Source organism: Neovison vison, chromosome 2, assembly GCF_020171115.1.
Source record: "Neovison vison isolate M4711 chromosome 2, ASM_NN_V1, whole genome shotgun sequence".
NCBI lineage: Eukaryota > Metazoa > Chordata > Mammalia > Carnivora > Mustelidae > Neogale > Neogale vison.
The window spans coordinates 198,415,515-198,440,855 of record NC_058092.1 but is presented as its reverse complement, the minus strand read 5'-3'; the positions used below and the strand labels follow the sequence as shown (position 1 = coordinate 198,440,855).

At 37.0% G+C, this 25,341-nt stretch overlaps 1 protein-coding gene across 5 annotated transcripts in view; it reads right to left on the bottom strand.

Annotated features, from left to right (window-relative positions):
- Positions 1-25,341, bottom strand: part of SHLD2 (shieldin complex subunit 2) — an 88,014-nt gene that overhangs the window by 5,226 nt on the left and 57,447 nt on the right. For all 5 annotated transcript variants that reach the window (XM_044239990.1, XM_044239988.1, XM_044239989.1 and 2 more), the window contains 5 exons: positions 24,993-25,100; positions 15,208-15,402; positions 14,913-15,047; positions 8,865-9,071; positions 1,619-1,847 (listed from right to left, as the gene is read on the bottom strand). In XM_044239990.1, coding sequence (XP_044095925.1) covers positions 1,619-1,847; positions 8,865-9,071; positions 14,913-15,047; positions 15,208-15,402; positions 24,993-25,100 — 874 coding nt within the window. The remainder of the gene's footprint in view (positions 1-1,618; positions 1,848-8,864; positions 9,072-14,912; positions 15,048-15,207; positions 15,403-24,992; positions 25,101-25,341) is intronic.

Below are 25,341 nucleotides of genomic sequence, written 5' to 3'. Positions count from 1 at the left end.
TCTTTCAAAACTAGGCAGTCAGAGGGGTGCCTGGGTGGCTCAGTGGGTTAAGCCCCTGCCTTTGGCTTGGTTCATGATCTCAGGGTCCTGGGATTGAGTCCCGCATCGGGCTCTCTGCTCAGTGGGGAGCCTGCTTCCTCCTCTCTCTTTCTGCCTTCTTGTGATCTCTCTGTGTCAAATACATAGGTAAAATATTAAAAAAAAAAAAAACTAGGCAATCAGCTTTTTCTTATTCCGTTGCTACTGACTTACACAGAAACATAAGTGATGACTCATGCAATGATTTCTGAATCACTGTACTTGATAACTTGAGGGAATCTCTAATCTCAAGACTTTCTTAATAAAAAAAAAAAATCTTTTTTAAGAAAACCAAATAATCTGAATCCTAAACCTAAAAACAATTTAAAGGCTTTTCAATAAATAAACAAAACAACTCTGCTTTAGCATGTCTATCAACATTCTAGCAACACAAAACATTTGCACTACCTCTTCAATGCATTATAGTTTAGAACCATACTTTATAGACCTCATACTGGGTATACCATAGTCAGCTGATAATAATCTGTGAAGGCCTTCTCTTGAATAATTATTTTTTAGACTGAAGATTCAAAGTCTGTCTGCTCCATAAGGGATATTTATTGGGTAACATTTTTGTCCAATAAATAATCACGTTCATTAGGAACATTAAGAATGATATAAAGTAACACACGCATTCTGTAAGGAGTCTTAACTATTGATAAGAAATCAATTTTCATTAACTATATTTCTTTTTTCTTTTTTTTTCATTAACTATATTTCTTATACACCACCTATCTTAATTTTACTTTATTTTCCATACAAGCAACTTTCAGAGTAAGAGCAAAATTTATTTACTTATTTATAACACACATATGTAAAGGGATATAAGGTTTATGGATTAAGCTTCTATAAATGTTCTTAACGTATACAATGATAACATGCTGAATACATTTGTATTTAGTTTTTAGATACTGCAGTATTTAGAAACAGAAAAGAGCATGAAACAGTGATGATTATTTTATAAAGGCATGTAATTTACAAGGTAAAAAGAAAAAATTTATACGACTTTGGACAAATACAAGCATTTGGACATTGATTGATTGAAAAATGTGTTTTTCACAGAGCTGGTTTGCAATTTTACCGAAGAACATTTGCAATCCTTAATTTCTAATGTGAAGCTGGGAAAACTGAGGCACAGAAAAGTTAAATACCTTATTAGCTTCCACACTGAGAGGTTAGATCACAGAACAGTTTAACCTTTAAATTCCAGTTATATGTGAAAGTATAGAAATCAGTTTCTCATGAGCCATTTAGATCTTTGTTAAAAAATATAAAACCAAGTAAAAATTTTCTTCAATATAGCTCTTAAAGATAATAGTATCTTTTAATCACTGCTTTTAAAAATCCCTGTTATGATTACTAGACAATTTTTGCCTTCATAAATAGCCATTTATCACTCAGCAGAAAAATGTTATTCTCTTGGATTAGTTCTAGTTAATTCTCATTATAAAGTAAGAATTGATATATGCAATGTTTCGGTCATGTCCAGTCGTAGAATAATAAATCTTTGCCAACCCAGTGGCTTGCTTAGCTGCCTCACCTGTAGTACAGCTTCTTCATAGTAAAGGGCAAGCAGCCGTAACACTGTTTATAGATCTTGTTCTTGTCTGTTTCCAGTTCCAGTCCGCACTTTGCACAGCCAGTATATACAATGTCAGGAAGAGAAGAGAAGATGCTCTTCAGAGAGCTGCGGGCACACAGAGCTATCTTCTGAGCTGCCGGGACAGGGATCACCAGCTCTGAAATCTGGGCTTTGATTAGAACCACTCCTACAAGAGACAAAAAGAAATGTGTATATATTACAGGACCAAAAGCACAACTTTAATTTATGAACGTGGTTCATGATATGGTTGACTGAGTCACTGATAGTAAAGGACATGCCCGAGGACTCGTTCTTGGTCTTCCCTCCTTCACTCTTTCCCTGCACCATCTCATCAGCTCTCGGCCTCAGTGTTTACTCTGAAAAGTGAGAGGTAAGCAGCTGCTACCCGTAACTAAGAGCGAAGATTGCTCTGTCTAGACTGGCTGCCCAGGTGGGTATTTCCTTCCTCCTTGTCCTCCGGAATCATGCAAACTGAGATCCATCCCTCTTTCAGGAGCGATTCCTTCAAAACACTTGAAATGAGCTAACATACCTTCTCTCTTCCCATCCTCACTTCTTTTTAATTGATCATTGCTGAAAGCCAAATACCAGGTCAGTATTCCTCCAGTCTCTACTGCATCCAAAACGAACATACCACTAGCTTATCCTCTTTTTAAACTTTTTTTTTTTTTCCCAGTGTCCTGCCCATCGCCATCCGTACTCTGGGCATTGGTTACAGAGCACGTGAGCGCCGAGAATGCTCATTTACAAAATGTGGCTCAGCAGGACCTCAAGCACGTTCATGCACTCTCACTGGTTCATGCATCCACCTGTTAAACAAATACTGAGTATCGTTATCTGCCAGGCACTCTTTTTTTCTCATTTACCTTTGCCTTATTGTATACTAGTGAAGTCAGGGACTTCACCTGAGTTTATCTTCTCCCTTTCTCTACAGAGTCAGCTGAAAGCCCTTTTTAAGCCTTTGGATTTGCTCTTCTTCGTCCTTTTAGCGGGTGGGATAATCCAGGTCAGGAACTCATCCTTCTGGCCACCTATTCTCTTTTGGTGTTATCTCTTTAAGAAACCCACTAATGGTGACTTTCCTATTCCTAAGTCCTTCTGTTTGCTTTGGTCTTTTGGTGCCCAAAGATTGTTTCATCATCTTCTCCCATCAGGCCCTGTATCCCTAACATGAATTACAAGAGTGTGTAGCCATCAGCAGACCCAGCAAACGACAGCACACTCTGCATCACACCTTGCCGCAGACATGTTGTATCACTAAGAAATTAATGAAAGAATTCAATCATTTTAGAAGAACGTTAACATCCCTCCACACATTTTATAAATTTACACATCTCTACTAAAGAATTACAAGTTCATGATTCATGTGGACTCTGCTTTCAAGGAGCTTACAGCCTGCAGGGCACTGATGTTCTGCGGATGGCAGGGCCCAACAGCAGAGTTGGACACTGAGTAAAGCACCTTCATTTCCTGACAAGGAGCTGGGCACAGCTTCATCCCATCCAGCTTCTGTTAAGCTTTGTTAAGAGAGCAGACCCTCAAGAAATTCTCCCATGTTGAGCTCCCTATCTCACTCCTTTTATTTAACTATGAAGCACGTTAGGAAAAAATTGCTCATACTTCCATATGCTCTCTCCATTTCTGTCTTAAAACATATACACAATGGCAGAAACTATGAATTCAGCCCTCAGAGCATCCTCCATAAGAGGATGAAAAGTAGCCAAAAGGCCCTCTCTGAACACAGCCTACCAGGGACTAACTGTAACAACACAGTCTTTGCATGGCTTACCAATGGGGAGCTCATCTCCAGGATTTGCAAGGATACTCCCAATCCCCAGCCTCGTCCCCCAAACCAAACCTTCAGAGCTATAAGCACCTATTTTATTACTGCTCATGATGGTAACTTTTTTTTTTAAGATTTTATTTATTTATTTACTTGACAGACTGAGATCACAAGTAGGCAGAGAGGCAGGCAGAGAGAGAGAGAAGCAGGCTCCCCGCTGAGCAGAGAGCCTGATGCAAGGCTCAATTCCAGGACCCTGAGTTCATGACCTGAGCTGAAGGCAGAGGCTTAACCCACTGAGCCACCCAGGCAACCCATGATGGTGATTTTTATTTTAAAATCTAATTCTATGTCTCCAATTCCAGGAGGCAGCTGCTCTGTGTAACCAGTAGATAACAGAGCTGACTTCTCCGTGACACCAAGTAAGTTAAATGTACTCCTCCACTACCTTTCTGTGGTTAAAACCTTCCAGTAAGGAAAACTGGAGGCCCACAGGGCTTCACTGAGGAATTCTACCAGACATGTAAGGAAGAAACCATTCTCTTCTAGACAAACTCTCCCAGAAAACTGAAGAGGAGGAACTACATCCCAACTCACTCCATAAGCATTATTCTAATTCTATCCCAAAAGCAAGAAAAACTATTACAAGAAGAAGAAAAAAAAAACCTACAAATATCCTTCATGAGCACAGACATAAAAATTCTTAACAAATGTCAGCAAATTAAATCCAGCAATATATAAAAGGACACATCATGACCAATTATGTTTTACCCCATAAATGCAAAGTTGTTTTAACATTCAAAAATCAATGTAATTACATTAAAATAGTGCAAAAGAAAAACTTTATGATCATCTCAATCGATGGAGAAAGAAAGCATTTGAGAAATTCTAATACTCATTCCTGATCAAAAAAATTTTTCAGGGACGCCTAGGTGGCTCAGTCGGTTAAGCTGCTGCATTTGGCTCAGATGATGATCCCAGGTCCCACATTGGGCTCCTTGCTCAGAAGGGAGCCTGTTTCTCTCTCCGCCTCTGCCTGCCACTCTGCCTGCTTGTGTGCTCTCTCTCCCTGACAAATAAATAAATAAATAAAATCTTTAAAAAAAATTTTTTTTCAGTAAACTAAGAATAAAAGGCAACTTCATCGGTTTTATACAAAACATGAAGGAAAACCCTAAGCCAACGTCATACTTAATAATGAAAAAACGTATGTTTTCTCCCTAAGATCAGAAACAAGATAAACACATTTGCTCTTACAGCTTTTTTAATCAATATTATATTAGAGAAGTCATCAAAGGGGTGAGAAAAATAAATAAGGGGCATCCAGACTGGAAAGGAAGAAATGAAACTTTCTTCACAGGTAACATGATCATCTATATAGAAAACTTAAATCTACCAAACAGTTACTACTGAGCTTAGTGAGTTTAGCCAGGTTACAAAAGACAAGATTGATATGCAAAAATCAATCCTATTTCTACATAACAGCAACAAACAGTTGAAACTGAAATTTTTAAAAGCACCAATAGCAGAAAAACCGAATAGTCGAAAACAGGAGTCTGAGGAAAGATATGAGAGCCCTATATTCTGAAAACTACAAAACACAGCTAAGAGAAATAAAAGATGCATCTTGTTCGTAGGTTGGAAAATTCAATATTACGTCAATTCTCCCTCAAACTGATGTATACATAGCTTCAAAACAATCCCAGCAGGCTTTTTTCTAGAAATTGACAAACTAGTTCTAAAATTCACATGGAGGTGTAAAGTACCTAGAAGGGCCAAAACAACTCTGAAAAAGAACAAAGCTGGAAGGCTAAAAATATCTGACTTCAAGGCAAATTATAAAAGCTATCAGTAAACAATATAGTGTGGTACTGGTATAAAGACAGACAAATAGATCAATAAAACAGAAGGGAAAGCCCCAGAATAGATCACTTATGTATAAACAACTAATTTTGACAAAGGGGTAAAAGCAATTCACGGGAAAAAATAGAAATCTTTTCAACACATGGGGCTTAAACAATGGGATATTCATATGCAAAAAGGAAAAGAGCTTCCAGTCATGCATCACACCATATAAAAAATGAACTCAAAATAGATCGTGGACCCAAATGTGAACCCTAAAACTCTAAAACTTCTAAAATAACACGTAAGACATAAATGTTTGGGATGCTGGGTAAGGCAACAATTTTCTAAGTAGAAAACCAAGAGCATAGTTCATACAAGAATAAATGGGTAAAATGGAGTTCATCAAAACTCGAAACGTGTGGTCCTCAAAAAGCCTGGTTAAAAGACTGAACAAGCTGGTAACAGAGTGGGAGAACATATCTGCAAAGCCTACATCTAACAAATAATTCTTATCCAGAATATAAAGAACTCTCAAAAATCAGTAATAAGAAAATAATCAACCCTTTGTTTTTAAATGGACAAAAGATTTCAGTTGACACTTGATCAAAGACATAGGGATGGCAACTGAGTAGATGAAAAGATGCTTGACATTGTTAGCCAATGGGAAAATGTAAATTCAAACCACAATGATCTATTCTTACAGAAATTAAAAAGACCAAGTGTTGACGTGGATGTGGGAAAAAGAGAACTTTCACACACTGCTTGGGGGAAATACAAAATGCTACAACTACTTTGGAAAAGAGTTTGGCAGTTTCTTAAACAATTACAAAATAAACATACACCTACCACATAATCCTTCAGCTCACTCAGCTCCTAGGTTTACTCACGAATAAAGAAGGACCATGTCCATATAACGCTTTGTACATGAATGTTTATAGACTCTTTACTTATAAGAGCCAAGAACTGGAAACAAAGCAGATGTCCATCAACAACCGGACAGACAGACACATCATGGTATATTTGTACAAGAGAATAAAAGGAATGAACTACTGATACGCACAAAAGCACAGATATGTCTCAAAAGAATTTGCTTCATTAAAGATGCCAAACAAAACGGTGTACATAATGTATGAGTCCACGTATATAAAAATCATAGAAAATTCAAACTAATTTCCAGTAACAGATTGATTGCCTGGAAGGCTCAAGAGGGCAGGTATGCAGGGAAGGGAGAGATTACAAAGGAGATTACATTACTGGTGATGGTTTCACGACTGTGGAAACGGTTTTATGACTGTGGTGATGGGTCTCGTGTCAAAACTCACCAGTATTAATGTGGATACTTCAATTAAGGGTGGTTTATTGTAAGAAAATTATACCCTAAAAACTCTGTTAAAAATCTTTTTAATTTTGACACTCTGAACCACATTAGAAAGGCATCTGAGATATCTTCCACTCTGCTATGACACAACTTTTACATTTCTGGGGATGTACCAAAAGGGGGCAGAGCACGCTAACAAAAAGTCCCAGAAATACACTTGAGAATCTTAGCATGTTATCGCTTAAGGAGTTTCAATTCATTTCATTCTGGAACACATTCTTTTTATTAGAATTATAAAAATAATCTTATTTCACTTAAACCACATTTAGCATTTAATAAAATCTAAAACCACCTATAAGAATGCAGAAAATGATTTGTGTAAATGGGAGGATAAAATTAAAATTTAGTACCAAAATCCAAAGTTCGTGAGTTATTCTTAATAATTTAACCTATCAGTTAATTACTGATGTGGCTTAGTCATTAAGCTCTGCTTTCGGCTCGGTCATGATCCCGGGGTCCTGGGATAGAGCCCCACATCTGGCTCCCCACTCAGCAGGAAGCCTGCTTCTCCCTCTCCCACTCCCCCTGCATGTGTTCCTTCTCTATGAAATAAATAAATAAAATCTTTTTTTAAAAAATAATAATTTAACCTATAAAAGCACCAAAAATGGTAATCTTATTTATACAAATTCTGAGAAAATATTTTGACCAAATATTTTCTTCTTCATTAAAAAAACTTAAATTATATAACAATAAACCTATAGAGACATCCTATTTTTTTTCAGCACTCACTTCCCCTCTAAAAACAATTGCTATCTACTGGGTATTACCCCAAAGATACAGAAGTAGTGAAAAGAAGGGCCATCTGTACCCCAATGTTCATAGCAGCAATGGCCACAGTCACCAAACTATGGAGAGTCAAGATGCCCTTCAACAGATGAATGGATAAAGAAGATATGATCCCTTTATACAATGGAATATTGTGCCTTCATCAGAAAGGATGAATACCCAACTTTTGTATCAACATGGATGGGACTGGAGGAGATTATGCTGAGTGAAATAAGCCAAGCAGAGAGAGTCAAATATCATATGGTTTTACTTACTTGTGGAGCATAAGGATTAACATGGAGGACATTGGGAGAAGGAAAGGAAAAGTGAATTGGGGGAAATCGATGGGGGAGATGAACCATGAGAGAATGTGGACTCTGAGAAACAAACTGAGGGTTTTGCAGGGGAGGGGGTGGGGGGTTAGCTGAGTTTAGTAGTGGGTATTAAGGAGGGCAACATATTGCATGGAACACTGGGTGTGGTGCATAAACAATGAATCTTGGAATACTGAAAAACTAAAATTTTAAAAATAAAAATAAATAAATAAAAACAATTGCTGTAATAGCCACCAGAAAACATTCCATAGTTTCCAAAATTGATAATCACTGCAATTCACTGATTACTGGCATTTAGCAACCTGAAATATAGCTTCAAATGCTGTTTAATTGTTTAACTCCTTTAACTTGGAGTTAGCATACTATCAGCATAGCTCTGTACTTAGGAAGCCAAAATAATTTAGTGGAAAGTATTTCCCACTAAAATTGTATCAATTTATTTAGTTATTCTCACTTTTACTCTCTTCATTCCAAAGTATATGGCATATTGAACCTAAAGCATATTCCTTTTACTACCTCATTCAAAATTAGTTAGTTTAATGGTATTAAGTTCGTGGAAAGCATGTGAGTTATGGGTATAAAATCCATCACCAAAGGCAATCTTCTATGTAGTATATTTCTGAGGATGAATTTTATACATACACATACACATGCACACAAACATGTGAGTTCAGGAAGTATGCTATTACATTTTACTAGAGCAGCAAGCAAATTGCATGGATTCTGTATCAATGTTAAATTTAAACAACAATGTATAGATAACAGTTTAGTAACTTGATAAAATGCTTATCTCAACAGAGACTCTGGTTAAGGCCATTTTTCTATTTCTGACTCAGTAAGTGATAAGTTGCTTGTAAATATAGGCAAAAGTTATTTTTAAGTGATCCCTAATAATTACAACTTAACTTCAAAGGATTGTAGGTAGAAGGCTAAGAAATTATGCAAATATCTGGTTGGGCTACTTATGGTGATCTACATTTTACTTTCATTTTTAATTACACATTTTTCCCATAAATGGTAGCTTCCCTTGCTTGTAGTAAAATGAACAATATCTTGCATATGTAAAGATCTTACCTGAACGCTTTTCCTCCAGGTATGTTGCTAAATCTGACATCTTCACAAAGGAAGTCATGCTTTTTCGAAATTTTGCTTTAAATGTAATTGCCCTTATATCATCGTCAAATAGGCACTCACAGGATGACCAAAATGTTGAATGCAATTCTAGACTTTCTAGGACGTCATTGTGCTGAACAAAAAGATATTTAAATTCCCAAATATAATCTTAAACAAACAAACAAACAAAAAAAAGTCACCAAAAAGGAAATAATCTAGGCTCAGAATCAGATTAAATAGATCAATTGATTAGATCAGTTAAATACAACTTTTACCACTCTAAGGAATTTGGGTATTAAAAGACAAAATGTGAATTACGCTGTATTAGGGCAACAGCATAAGGATGCTGGAGATAATTTCAATAAAAAATTTTTTTTAAGATTTCTTTGTTTCTTAAACAGTCATAATATATCATAACCAACTGCTTTTCAGAGTAGCTAATTCCTGTTTTGATATCTACAGGCAAAGTTTTTAAAACTAGTAAGGCATAGAAATGGACACGTGTGCCATAATCAGTATCTCTTGCTGATTTTTCAACACCTTCTTTCTCTTATTTAGCTAATTTTCCCATGACAAAAAAAAAAAAAAGCACTGAGAGACAATTGTAGTCATAATTATAATCCTTTATAAAACTGCAGTGGCACAAAGATTTCTGAACAAATAATCCTATTCTATATTAAGAACTTCAACTTTAAACTCTAATAAAACAAAAAGATCTCTTAGTACTGAGTTTTCTAATAATAACGGCTGTTCTTGTAGTTTCTACTTATATCAGGCCATAAAGCTAATTCACATCCCTCCCCCATACTGCCCCCTTAGGGATTTTTTTCTTAGTTTCTTCTTGAAAAATGCAGAATCAAAACAAGTCGGTAAGTCTGTATAGACAGAGAATCATTAAAAAGAACTACAGCATATATATTCCAAGTCACTGCTTGAAAACAATCACTATTTTTATTTTTTACAATCACTATTTTTAAAATAGTTTGCTCATCTTATTAAAAAATGCATGCTTAGAAATCAGATTAAATACATAACTAAAATAAAATAACAACCATAATCTCAACACCCCCAGATAAACTCAGTTAACACTGTGTTAACTGAGTGGACATCCAGTTGTTTTCAATTGGATTTATAGGTCATTAAATATTATACTATATTATTTTCAAATACAGGGGGCATCTGGGTGGCTCAGTCATTAAGCGTCTGCCTTCAGCTAAGGTCATGATCCCAGGACCCTGGGTTTGAGCCCCACATCGGGCTCCCTGCTCAGCCAGAAGCTTGCTTCTCCCTTTCTCACTCCCTCTGCGGATGTTCCCTTTCTCGCTATGTCTGTCAAATAAATAAATAAAAATATTTTAAAAAATTAAAATAAAATAAAATATGGCATAATATGCCAATAATTTGGCACAGATATGCCAAAATCTTAAAAATTATTACAGCAATTCCCCATTTGGTGCATGTTGGTTATTTCTAATTTTTTACTATTATAAACAGTACTGTGATAAATATATTTTTACCCACATCTTTATGATTAGCCGTGATAAATTCCTGTAAGTGTAATTATTAGGTCAACGGTATTCCAAATTCAGTTTTCATAATGCATTTTCAGTTGTCCTCAAGAAAGGTTTTGACAATTTACATTTCCAATGGTTTATGAGAGTGGCTATTCTCCTGTAGGTTTTCTATCAGCTAGTCAGGAGAAAAATCATGTGCTGTCACTATGTTATTTGTGTGCCTTCAATTACTAATAAGTAAATTTTCTTAAAGATTTTATTTATTTATTTGACAGACAGAGATCACAAGTAGGCAGAGAGGCAGGCAGAGAGAAGGATTAGAAGCAGGCTCCCTGCTGAGCAGAGAGCCCCATGTGGGGCTTGATCCCAGGACCCTGAGATCATGACCTGAGCCGAAAGCAGAGGCTTAACCCATTGAGCCATGCAGGTGCCCCCCAGTAAATTTTTTTCATACATTCATTGGCCATTTTTATTTCTTCTTTGGGGACTCCCTATTCATATCTATTGCCCCTTTATCCTTACAGATATTTGTCTTCTTTTTATTGCATTATTTTCTGACAAAACGCAACATTTTTTTTCTGGTTTTTCACTTGCCTTTTAATTTGGTATATGGTAATTTTTTTAAAAAGATTTTATTTATTTGACAGAGATCACAAGTGGGCAGAGAGGCAGACAGTGAGGTGCAGGGGAGCACGCTCCCTGCTAAGCAGGGAGCCCGATGTGGGGCTCAATGCAGGAATCAATCCCAGGACCCTGAGATCTTGATCTGAGCCAAAGGTAGAGGCTTAACCCACTGAGCCACCCAGATACCCTGGTCTATGGTGATTTTTATGTATAGTTCTTATTGCTGCATTTTATTTAACCTACCAATCTTTAGATTCCAAATAAGTTTGTTTATGTTTTCTTATACTACTGTGTTTTTTTTTTTTAATTTGGATCTCTAATGCATTTGGAATTTATTTTGGCACAAATATGAAGTATAAATTTAATTCTATTTTTTTTCCAAATTGTTAACTGGCTATTTCAAACCTTACCTACTCTTTTTTTCAAAAGGAAAAATCCGCTTTATGCTTTATTTCTTAATTGTAAATAGAATATATTTAACATAAAATATTTATGCAGTAAAAGAAAAGAGTAGCAATAGGTGAAATAAAGTTGGCCAGTATTCTAATATAATGGATATAATGGGTACTATAATGGGTACTTCATTATATTATTCTCTATATATTAAGTTTGAAGATTTTACTAAATATGTAAAAAAATGCAGATTTACACATGCATAAAAGTCAAACTAAAGGCATAAAGAAAAAAAAAAACACATAGCCATTGCTAGCATTTTAGCAACAGACCACAAATGACCCTCTCACCTGTTCCCCAACCCTCGGATACAAGCTCAGGCATTCCTATTGTACTTTCCCACCCTGTCCCTGAGGCCACAGTTGACTGATTCAAATTCAATCTGGGATTTCAAATTCTCCTCGGTGGGTTCTGAAACCGACTGGTCTCTTAAAAGTAAAATTAGGAGCTACAGAGTAAGCCTGTTCTGCCTTCCCTCAAAGTCTGCACCAAGTGAGTAACGCAGACAGCTGGAGAAGCTGCCGGGACACACAAAGGTTTCAGCTCCTGCTTCCAAGTACCCTTGAACCCATCAGCACTCTTGCCCTATGTACCATGACCTACTCCCATAGACTTCAAATACAGGCCCCTTAATTGTTTAAGATAACCAGAGAAGAGTTCACTAAAAGCCCTCTGTGCCCAAGTTTAAATGTAATTTGTTAATACATTCCATGGGTTGCCGAACCTTTGTGTACATGCATTTTCAAACTGGTGATTTTTTTCTTATCATTGGAAACAGTTATTCCCTCCTCAAACTTAAGTCTCTTACTCCTTCAAGACTGGAAATTTTGAGTGGTTGCCTGATTGTATTTTATTCTTCATTCGTTCATTCATTCATTACAAGAAAGCATCTACGAGGGCAGGCACAGCGTATGTGATGAGGATACCGTGCTGAAGAAGCTTAGCAGAATGCTTGTATTCACAGAATTTATAGTCTGTGGAGAAAATTAGCTAATTTGCAAGTAAGCAAATAAGCTGGATAATCGTGATGGTGTTAAGTGGAATGAATGGACTTCAAGGAGTGAATCTGATAGTGATTATATGTGTGTGAGGCCCCTCTGAAGATGTGACATTGGAGCTGAGAAATGGAAACATCCATGTGGGGAGCTGGAAGGGAGAGCACTCTAGGCAGAGGAAATATGTAAACTTAAGATCCCAAGGCAGGAAAAAGATTGGCAAGTTCAAGTAACAGGAGTCATGTGCAGATTAGACTAGTAGGTCTGAGGGAGACTGGTATTGAGACAATTTCTAATACATTTCTATATTTGACTCATGAATTAAAGATGTTAATAGATTTCAAACTTCCATACAGATGTAATTATGATTTTGCATTAAATATAATTACAAACATCGGGATCATTTGCATTACTCTGTGCTTAATTAGTAATGTCACAAGAGTACTTTATTATAATTTGTTATATTTTTAAAATATTAGACTTCTATTAAATACTTTCAGAATATTGCATTGGAAGGCATTTAGTTCTGAATAGCTTATTTTATGTACCCAATTATTCCTAAGAAGTGTAGTGTAGGGACGCTGGGTGGCTCAGTTGGTTAAGCAGCTGCCTTCGGCTCAGGTCATGATCCCAGCATCCTGGGATCGAGTCCCACATCGGGCTCCTTGCTCAGCAGGGAGCCTGCTTCTCCCTCTGCCTCTGCCTGCCATTCTGTCTGCCTGCGCTCGCTCTCTCCCCCTCTCTCTCTCTGATAAATTAAAAAAAAAAAAAAAAAAAAGAAGTGTAGTGTATGCCTCTAGTCCACCCTCATTAGGGCCTAAATTGCGATCAATCCTAGCTACAAATTTCCATGCATAATTTTGAAAGAATGTGAATTGGGAATTTATTATACCTCCCCAAAACATCAACTCTGTGATCTCCAGTATTCAACAATGACTACTTGATGATAGTATCATCATGAGTTTGTTATCTTCGGGAACAAGGAAAGCCAGTGCCCAGTATGGAGGTTAATACAGAGAACGCCTCAAGAAATACTAAATGAATAGAGAAAATGCTAACAGCTTCTGAAAGCAGAATCACTTATTTAGATGAGCCTTCAAAATTAGTACTTTCTTCTTTTGAAAAGAATAATTTTGGGGTACTGAGGTGGATATCAAAACTTAAGAATGATGGTTATAAACAAAATATGCTGAATGAATGAATGAATGAATGAATGAATAAAGAACAAATGTATCTTAATTCCTGGATTCCCAAATTTCCAACAGTAACCTAAATACCATGAAAGTATCTAGAGGGAACTAGAATGTCTCTTCTATTAGCTGAATAACCACGACTTTTAGAAAATTCATAGTAAGCATGGAGCAGTTTGCTACGGCCCCATCACAAAGCCAAGAGCACCTCTGACCCACATTTTGTCCCACATGCACTAAACTCGTGTTCCCGGCTCCGACAGGGTGGTCAATAGCGGTGGTCATCCTACCACCGACACATGTTTGTCAGATTTCTCAACGGAACAAATATTTGTCACTGTTTGATCCTAACATAAAAGTCAAAAGTCAGACTTATCTCAAATCCTGGTTATAAGCTGTTAATGATTAAGAGAGAGAATGTGACAGATCCCATCTTCTGATAACCATTTTGTAGGTAGAACTTTGGGAAGAGACAGTAACTCTTGCAGGTAAGGAAAAATGAGACCTAATCAATCTAATCAATCTCTGGATTAATTCAGCAGGACAAAATAACTCATAAGCCACTAATCACACTACCTCTGACTGTTACAATGAAAGGATCTCATAATATCGAAATGAATATAGTATACTATTTTATTGAAACATCAATGCCACTTAATTAAATTCATCATGAAATTATTAGTAACTCCTGCTTTAAAGAAAAAATGTAATCATGGCTCATATTCTAAACATGAACATCCTATAAATGGCTAACGCTTTTAAAACAACTGGTATACATACTAATGTACACAGTTGGAACATACTAACTTATGAAGCAGTAACACTGCGACTTGAAAGGGTTAATGCAGCTTCCCTAACATCTGCCTTATAACCAGACAGACATTTATTTATCAGAGACTCTGGCTGAATAAAATCTGTAGAAGCTTCTCCAGATTTCAATTTTTAAAGAATGTTTCCTGGCGGAGATAAGATCTTCACTAAAAAGGTAAAGTAGTAAACCTGGGAATAAATGGAAGCTTTTCTTTTGCCTCCATTAATTACAGAGGACTTTTTAGATCACGAAATTGCTTACAATCATAACAGAAGAATTCCAAGGATAAATATTCAATTTTGATCACCTACTATTTCAAATGTTGTCTATCTTAATCTCTTAAAACGCTCTTCATCTTAGGCTCATAAGCATTAATCATTTACCTAACTATAAATAGGTTAAATGCTTTTTGGTATATTTACCTTTTTTCCTTTGAAGTTGAGGGTACCAGGCTGCTCCAGGACCCCATAATACAAGCACATAATGTTGACCTTGGACCTGTTCCACTGTTAACATAACTTTCCTTTGCTTCTGTCCTCTATAACTGTATAATGCCTCTGGAAAAGAAATAGTTCATCTGGCATTACTTTATCACATAGGACACCTTACCTTAATGTCCAATGATAAATATAATAGTGATAACCAAATGATACACTACAAAAGTCTTATATCTTAACTATTTTATAATCTAAAACTAAGAGCACCCCAAATACTTACCTGTTAGTACAGTGATATCAACTACTTTTAGTACCGCATGGACCAGTATGTCCGGCTGCAGCTGCTCCAAATCTACAAATTCTATACTGTTCATTTTCTGAGGCTGCCTCTGAGGAAGATCTCTGAGATAGGAATGTTTTGAAGACACATATGCCAGTAAGTCTCGAAGCACAGCATCATTAACTATATTGGAAACTAAGAAAGAGAGAGACACAAATATATGAAAGATGGCAAAATTATATTTTCTTAACAACACAATACTTTCTTAGAAATGTATTTTATGTTGTAAAGTGTGATTAAATGTAAACTATGCTTTCATTTCTAAAAATATGTAAACTTTTCTTAAATATTTAGGTGCAAAAATAAGGATGTTTTTAACCAAGGGAATTAGAATTATTTACCATCTCCAAAACAACTTGCCCTGTTCCCTTCTCTATTTTGTTAACAATGTCATTTTTTGGGGCACCTGAGTGGCTCAGTGGGTTAAGCCTCTGCCTTCAGCTCGGGTCATGATCTCAGGGTCCTGGGATCGAGCCCCACATTGGGCTGTCATCAGGGAGCCTGCTTGCCCCCTCTCTCTCTCTGCCTGCCTATCTGCCTACTTGTGATCCCTTTTCTGTCAAATAAATAAATAAAATCTTTCTAAAATAATAATAATAATATCATTTTTCTACCAAGTAACCAAGACCAGTGTTTTGCTTGCTTCTTTTGACTCCTCCATTACCCTGTTATACCCAATCAGTGCCCCCCTAATCCCTGCAGTCTGATTTGCTCACACCTTCCCTGACCATCCCAGCTGCTGCCATTCTTCCTCAAGACTCTTACATTTCTCATCTGAAATATACTTAAGAGTCACCTCTTTCACGGAACATGCCTTCCTCTTCCCCACTGCCAAGCCTTTGTCCTCACCACTCTCAGTGGCTGCAATGCTCTCCTCGACTCTACCTACGCAAATACCACCCAGAAAAAACACCACCATAGAGAGGTTCCCAGCAACTCCTTCCCATAGAAAGCTTTTCTCTTCAGCTCTCATGTGGTCTTTGAACATGTGCTACATTGTAATATTTCTCATGATTGTTCAATCCATTGTTTAGTTCTTTGGTCATTATGTCATTTAGATGTTTTTCCTCTGTTTCTTAATTATTTGTTTCGATTTTTTCTCATTTTTTGAGATATACCTTACATACAATAAAATGCACACATTTTAAATGGACAGAAGGATGAGGCTTGCCGATTAAATTTTAATTTCCCTGAAATAAGGGAAGCATATTTGAATATAGAGTGCATTGTTGGATCTGTTTGCTGATTTCAGGAGGAAAAGAAAATGATTCTTCTTTCCTTCTCCCATTAACATTTTCATCCTGTGTATTTCTGATGCTACACTAAAGCCTCATAATTCATTCTCTCATCAGGAGACCGTCCACTGCATGCCAGGCACCATGCCAGGTGCTACAGATACAAAGACGTATCTTGTCATGATACCCACACTGAAGGAATTAGCAACCTTGAGATAGTCAATAACAAACACTGGGCTTAGGATAGGAGATACATGTAAGCCTTCCCCAAAACACATGAAAACAACTGCCCAGGCAAGTTGGAAGAGGCTTTATTGAAGGAATATTTGAGCTGGGTTTTAGAAAAATGTCCTCGAGTTTTCTAGGTAGTAAATGGAGGAGGGGGTGTATTTCCGGGTAAAGGGAAAGGGATCTGTATTCCTTTACATATTACAGATGCTCCCGGTAATCTGATGAAACATGTGAATCCATTACCAGAATCATACTTTTTGTAAAATAACTTTATTGAGCTGTAACTGACATACATAAAATTCACCCTTTTAAAGTGTATAATTTGCAGCATCTAGCTTGCTCAGTTGGTAGCACACACACCTCTAAAACTCAAGGTTGTGAATTTAAGCCCCATGTTGGGTGCAGAGCCTACTTAAAAAAAAAAAAATCAAAAAGAATTAGAAAAAAATGAAGTGTATGATTCCAAAAAAAAGTGTATGATTCAGTGTTTTTTTTAGTATTTTACAATGTTGTACAACTACTATCATTATCTAATTTTAGAGTGTTTTCATTACAAAATAGTACTTTTCAATGCACAAAATAAGATTGCAAAACCAACTATATAGAAATATAACAATCCAATATTTTAAAATATTTTTAAAGTGCCTCATTAATACATTAAATAACAATACATAATGCATATGTAACAACTACTGTAATTTCAAAGTAGTGAGGGGCATAAATGATGTTCATGTCATTGTCAACAACTATAATACGTGATATGAAAGTGCACGTGGCTTCCACTGGTGACCAAGCTCCAAGTATTGCTAATAGCTCTGCAGATTGCTGCCTCACGCATAATGGAAGCAAGTGCTCGTTTTCAGTTAGCTTCAGAGAAAGTAAAGATGTAATGCCTTCGCAGCCAAGTTCATGGACCCTTTAATGTGGAGGAATCAATTTTCACAGAAGGGAGAGTAGGAAGGACACTTAGGAGGCCAGTGGCCATCCGGGGCGAGACGATGAGCGCTGGGAACCAGGCAAGACTGCGTAAGGGGATGAGGGGTGACAGATCTGTGAACAGCTCAGGAGGTGGAATCCAAGAAACAATGAGATGGAGAGCTCACGCAAAGATGAAAGATGGCATCAAGTTTCCTTGCACAGATGAGTGCATGGATAAAAACAAATGTTTTAAGGTTTTTAGAACCTGATACCTGAAGTCCATTGTAGTTAGATGACTCAGTTTCTCAATGACTTTTATGAAGCTATAGTGATATCACTAACAAAGACAAGGAACATAAGAGAAAAGAACAGAAGACATGAAAGAGAAATGAGAGCAAGAGAGGAAGAGATAAGAACCCCCCATTAGATTACAGCAAAATCCAACTCCAAGTAGCTCCATCCAGGGCTCTAATTCATTCACCAGATGTCCTGATCCCTCTTTCGCAATATTTCCGGCACATGTGAAATCAAAATTCAAACAGGTTCAAATTCTGACTCTGTCAACAATGAGTTCTGAGAACTCGTACATAACTTCCCTGGGCTTCATTCTTTGTCTTAATGTGGAGCTTTTCGGAGAAAATACAAAGATCCCTGATATCCAAGTATTTACTTTCCCTGATTTTTAATACAGAAACATGGGATTACTTAAATTTCAATGAATATAGTCTACATATTACATAATACAATGAAAACATTGTATTAACCTTTGATTTATATCCTTAATCATTTCAATCTAATAATATTTCAGATAAATCTATGTCCTGCCATATGTAATGAGGAAAGAACAGAAGTCTTCTCCAAAGCACAATAGATTGATCAGAAGAATGGTCTCATGAGCTGTAAGTACTTGTAAAAACAAAAACAAAAACCTAACCAAACTGATTTATCCTTTCGGAAGAAAAACAACTACAATATTCTCAAAGTATCAACTGATCACCATTCCCCTAAATCAAATAAAAAAGACTTAGAATATATATTAGCTACCATCCTGTGAAAAATGACAATTTAAATTCTTATATAAGTATAAGAAGAAAAAATTTGAAGTAAGCTTTAAAAGTTCTCTAACTAGTTCAAGGTTTTTCTCTCTGATCTACAAAAACCTAGAGCTTCCCAGGGGTTCCATGTGATATTCTTCACCTAGAATTAGGTCCTAAGGTTTTTCTGAAATGACTCAAACAGATCAATCAGCCTTACTTGAATACAAATCAGTCCTAAAGCCAACTCTACCTACAACATTTATCTCCCCAATCCCTTGCGAAATATTTGCATACCATGTTATTTTCATGATTTCAAAACATTCCCTACTCTTCTCTTATATTAACATCTATTAAATAAGGTGAGTTTTACTTACAACCCATTCAGCTCCATGGAAATGTGCTCTCCAAGGATGTGGCGACTTCAAATATTCATAATAAAAGATTACACTTAACATCTTTTAAAGAAATTCCCAAATTGGAAACTCACTTTTCCTTTTGTCGCTTCCAGTCTCCAGGCTGTTGGTAACCCCCGCCCCTCTGAGATGCACTTCTACTAACCAGACTGCAGCACCCATGCTGTCCTTTTGCCCTTGGCCTTGCGGAATCCAGTCCATTCACTGTTTTCCATAGTTACTGAGATTTGATCTTTTCTTTCCGACCCTCCTGTGCAGTTATTTTATTCATTTGTAGTACGGTTAGGTTCAGTTGTTAATGTGGGTATTCCTTTCGGGCTTCCCCCTCCACTGCATTTTATCTGGTTTTGATGGCTTACTGTGGGTATGGGAAGCATCAGGATGATTCGGTGAGTCAAGGCTACACAAAAAGATCCATGCAGAGAAGTGCTACTCCCTCCTCCTCAATGATACGCTATTTCCATTCCCTCCTTCTTTCTGCCCCTTTTCCCACCCCCCTCTGTAGGTAACTCATCTCTTTAGTTTCTGTTACTTCTTTCCTGTATTTTTTTTTTTGCAAATGAGGAGATACACATATATTTTATCCCTCCCTTTCTTATACAAAAGTTAGCATACTACATATACTTTGTTGAGCTTTGTGCTTTCCATGTAACAGTATGTCCCAGAAATCACTTCCTATCAGTTCACAGAACTCTTTTTCTTTCTTTTTCATGGCTGCATAGTATTTCACTGTGGAAAGGTACCACAATTTGCTCAATCATTCTGCTATGCTGGGGCATTCTGATTTTTCCCAGGGTCTTGCAATTATAAGCATCGCCTTGAATAACCTTGTGCATACGTATTCTCACAGTGTTGTAGTTGTAGCTTCAGGACAGATTCCTGTAAGTAGGCTTCCTGGGCAGAAAGCTGAGTACTAAGTAATTTTGTTAGGGATCACTATACCCCGCCAGAAGAAGTGTGGAAGTTCTCATGCCTGCTAGCAATGTACAAGAGGGCCTGTTTCCCTGCAGCCTCATCAACAGCACATGCTGTCATGTTTTTTTAATTTTGCCAGTTGGATAGCAGGAAATGATATATCTGTGTAGCTGTCATTTGAATGTCTCGTGTCTTTTTTCCATTTTCCTATCAGGTCCTTTGTCACTCAATTTGTAGGAGTTCTCTCTGTATTAGGAATATCAGCCTTTTGTCTAAGGTATATGTTGCAAACATTCTGTCCAAGTTTGCCAGTTGTCTTTGGACTTTGTTTTTTTGTTTTTAAGATTTTATTTATTTTTTATTTGACAGGCAGAGATCACAAGTAGGCAGAGAGGCAGGCAGAGAGAAAGAGAGGGAGAAGCAGGCTCCCTGGTAAGCAGAGAGCTTAAAGCAGGGCTCAATTCCAGGACCCTGAGATCATGACCTGAGCCAAAGGCAGAGGATTAACCCACCAAGCCACCCAGGTGCCCCTCTTCTAACTTTGTTTATGACGCTACTGGTCATATAAAATTTTATTTTTTAATAGTCAGATTTATTGTCCTTTTTTCTTTCCATTTCCTATTTCTGGAATCTGAATAGTAGGAAAGTTTTCTCTATACCAAGATGATAGAGAAATTCACCCGAGTTTCCATCTAGCAGTTAATGGTTTTATTTTTTATATTTAGATTCTTAATCCATTTGGAGTATATCCTTCTATTTCATGTGAGATATTGTTCTGTCTTTATTCTAAATGACTACCTAGTTGCCTCACCACCATTTATTAAAAAGTTAGCCTCTACCTCAGTGACCTCAGATAACATCTTTGTCATATATTAAATTATATGTGTATGGGTCTGATTGTGATCATCCTGTTCTATTCCCCTGGTTCACTTGCTATTTACGCACCAGCATCACATAGTTTTAATTATAGAGGCGTTACAGTTTAAAGCCTGTCTGGTAAGCGTGGTTACCATACTTTTTCTTTTTCAGGGTTTTCCTAGCTATTCTTGCATCTTTGTTTTTCCATATGAATGTTAGTATCAAGTTGGAAATGCCATAGCACAGCTTCTTAATATTTTTACTGAGACAGCACTGAGTTTATGAATTTAGTGAAGCAGAACTGATACCATTATAATGTTAAGTCATCTTATCCATGAATAGGGAATGCTGTGTTTCCATTTCTTCACGTCCTTATTTCTTTCTGGAGTAGTTACAATTTTTTCCTCACACAGGTTTTGCAAATTTCTTGTTAACTTTATTCCGAAGTACCTTTTTTACTGGTTTTGCCGATGAGCTCTTCCCAACCCTTATGCCCTCCGCTTAGTGTTTGTGTATACGAAGGCTACTGACTCTTTTAAAACATTAACTTTCATCGCCTGTTAACGCCACTGAATTCTTTTATTGTTTGAATTTAGTTTATCTTTGATTCCCTGAAGTTTTTCAGATATGTTATCAAAGCATTTGTACATATACTTTTTACTCTTTATCACCCATTCAGATACCTCTAGCTGCACTGCTTGATAACTCTAGTATAGTGATGAGGAATAGCAGAGATAGTGGACATCCTTACCTTGTTCCTGATTTTAGTGGAAATACCTCTGGTGTTTCTCCATTAAATATGATGCTGGCATTAGGACTAAATACATCTAACTTTATTGACACAGTGCCAATTGCATTGTAATTGTAACACTGTATTGATACTAGATTTATTGATACTGAAAGAGAAAGTATCCTTCAATTTCCATTTCCTGGAGTGCTTTTTATGGTAAATGTTGTAAAATTTTGTCAAAGCATTTCTCAACCTCTATGGAAATAAATATATAATTTTTTCTTTATGGTATGGTATACAAAATTCATGGATATTCTAATATTGAACATACTTTTCCATTTCTGGAAAAAGTCTCACTTGATCATTTTTTCTTTAATGATGTGTCAGATTTTGTTTACTAATATTTTGTTTAGACTTCATACATGAATACTCATGGATAACACTGGTCTGTATTTTTATTTGTAATGACTTCATTCGGTTTAGGCGTCAGTGTTATATTTCCTTAATAAAAGGAATTAGGAAGTTTCTTTCTTCAATACTCTGGAATAATTTTTAGAGCATTGGAACTATCTGGTCTCTGAAGGTTTGATAGAGTTCTGTGTAACTGTCTGGGCCTGGCAGCTTTTTTGTATGGTAGTTCCTTAATAATTTTCTCCATTTCTTCTACAGAAACTGGTCTATCTAAGCTATAGCTCATATCCATCCATTTCTCATTATTTCCACTGGTCACCCATTATCTCTCAACCTCAACTATTCTAATAACCTCCTAATTCCCTGATTCTGTTCCATGCCCAGCCCTTCCCAACCAGATCTATGGTATTCTCCATCCTGCCCTTTATTACTTTCCTTCTTAGCATTCATTATCATCTGCAAATATTATATTTGCATGTCTCTTTAGTTTCTTCCTTGTCTGTCCTCCACACATGAACATGAGCACCATGAAGGCCAGCACCAGGTGGACCCCCAGTGTTCACTGCCTCAAACAATGTCACCACTTAATATGTATAAACTGGGCAGATGAAGAGCTCAATTTTAGTTATTTTTTAAGGTTATTTATTTATTTATTTGACAGACAGAGATCACAAGTAGGCAGAGAGGCAGGCAGAGAGAGAGGGGAGGAAGCAGGCTTCCCGCCAAGCAGAGAGCCCAATGCGGGATTCGATCCCAGGACCCTGGGATCATGACCTGAGCCAAAGGCAGAGGCTTTAACCCACTGAGCCACCCAGGCACACCAATTTTAGTTATTTTATGAGACTATGTCAGAGCTGATTTCCCACTGACTAGCTTTCCTAGGATATGGGGAATTCTCACCCTTCTCAAACACCATAGTTGTTCTCTTCTGCTTACCCTGCCTTTCTTTGAGAATTCTTATTATTCACGGGTTGGAATTCCATGCTATATCTTCCATATATGCCATATACAACTTCCTTGTCATTCCAGTTAATCTCTTATATAATCAGTGTATTTTTATATATATAGCTATTTTTCTATGACACTGTTTTAGTTTTCTAACAAATATATTTTGCTTATTACTTCTCCCATTGGTACTACTATATTATTATATACTACATGTAGGTACAATACCTCATATTCATTTTTTTAAAGATTTTATTTATTTATTTGACACACAGAGAGAGAAATCACAATGAGGCAGAGAGGCAGGTGGAGAGAGAGGAGGAAACAAGCTCCCTGCTGAGCAGAGCCCCATGCGGGACTCGATCCCAGGACCCTGAGATCATGACCCGAGCCGAAGGCAGAGGCTTAACCCACTGAGCCAAACAGGCGCCCCCCTCCTATTCATTCTCTCATTTAATCTTCACAGCAACTCTTTAAGCTGTATTTTTAAATTTCCATTTAATCTTCACAGCAACTCTTTAAGCTGTATTTTTAAATTTCCATTTCACACAAGAGGAAGCAGGGGTACAATGAGGTTAAGTAACTTGCTGAAAGACACGGACGGTGGAAATGGTAGGGCCAAGATTCAAATCCTGCTCTATTTGACTCCAAAGACAATAATTACCAGTTTATACTGTCTCTCTTACTTTGTTTTCCTTTTTAACTTCTTGGAGAAATGGATAACTGCTGGGCTCTTCACTGAATAGCTCGCTTTAAAGAAGAGAAAAATGGATGTCAGAGAAGGAAGGTAGTCTTTCCTAGCAGTGGTGGACTGAAGAACCAGGATTCAAACCACAACCGTCTGACTAGAAGGCCCATGCTTTTCTTAGTACCTTAAGGTTTCGTAACCAGAGATTGGGGAATCCCACAAAATAACTTCAGAGGTCCATGGAACCATTTGGAATTATTTGAAAAATGTTGTTTCTAGGGGTGCCTGGGTGTCTCAGTGGGTTAAAGCCTCTGCCTTTGGCTCGGGTCATGATCCCAGGGTCCTGGGATGGAGCCCCCCAACGGGCTCTCTGCTCAGCGGGGAGCCTGCTTCCCCCTCTGCCTGCCTCTCTGCCTCCTTGTGATCTCTCTCTGTCAAATAAATAAATAAAATCTTTTTTTAAAAATATTGTTTCTATCTACCTAAGTCCATTTTTCTGGAGAAATGGGCCATAGCTTCTCAAAGAGAGCTATGACTCCCTAAAAGGTTAAGAATCACTACTATGTGGACTCTGAGAAAAGTAAGAAAACGGAATCTGAACCCTAATATTTCTTAAAAGAGTTATGATTTGCAATGTACATGTTTATTTTTATAAATTCTAGTTTCATTCTTACTGAAGAAAATAAATCAACACTGTTCAACTAACCTGTTTAGAAAACATTTCAGGGGTGCCTGGGTGGCTCAGTGGGTTAAAACCTCTGCCTTCGGCTTGGGTCATGATCCCAGGGTCCTGGGATCGAGCCCCACATCGGGCTCTCTGCTCAGCAGGGAGCCTGCTTCCCTTCCTCTCTGCCTACCTGTGATCTCTGTCTGTCAAATAAATAAATAAAATCTTTCGGGGCGCCTCTCAGTGGGTTAAAGCCTCTGCCTTCAGCTCAGGTCATGACCCCAGGGTCCTGGGATCGAGCCCCGCATCGGGCTCTCTGCTCTACAGGGAGCCTGCTTCCTCCCCTCTCTCTCTGCCTGCCTCTCTGCCTACTTGTGATCTCTGTCTGTCAAATAAATAAATAAAATCTTAAAAAAAAAAAAAAAAGATTTAAAAAATAAATAAATAAATAAAATCCTAAAAAAAAGAAAACATTTCATAAAATTACTATTTTAACTTCTTTTCCTAATATAGAAAAGTGTATATACTTCTAATACTAAGAAATTATTAATTTAATTATTAATGTATTACACTCTTGAGACTGGACAAATGAGTTACATTTTAGCTCCTTTTTCTAATATAGAAAACAGTGTATATACTTTAAATAGTAAGAAGTTATTATATTTTAAATGTCTTACACTCTTCAGACTGGACAGATGAGTAACTTCCAAGATTTAGTAACTGACTGGTAAATGTTGATTGTAGTACTGTCTCACCAATCCAGTGATTTTCATGAACGGTAACATCTAGAAAGGAGAAAAAAAAAGTTCCTCTGATCATGCCATACATTCCTTCACACTGTAATTAACTTAGCAATCACAGCAAAATATTATGCATATATCTCACATGTCAGGCAACTAAAGTTCAGCTGAAGTTCGGGTGGGTCAAATGATTCGCCTAAAGACACAAAATAATAAAATAGCACTAACAAAATTGCTTCTGTATATCTGAACAGTATCAGTGTGGAAGCTCACTGCTCCACAATGA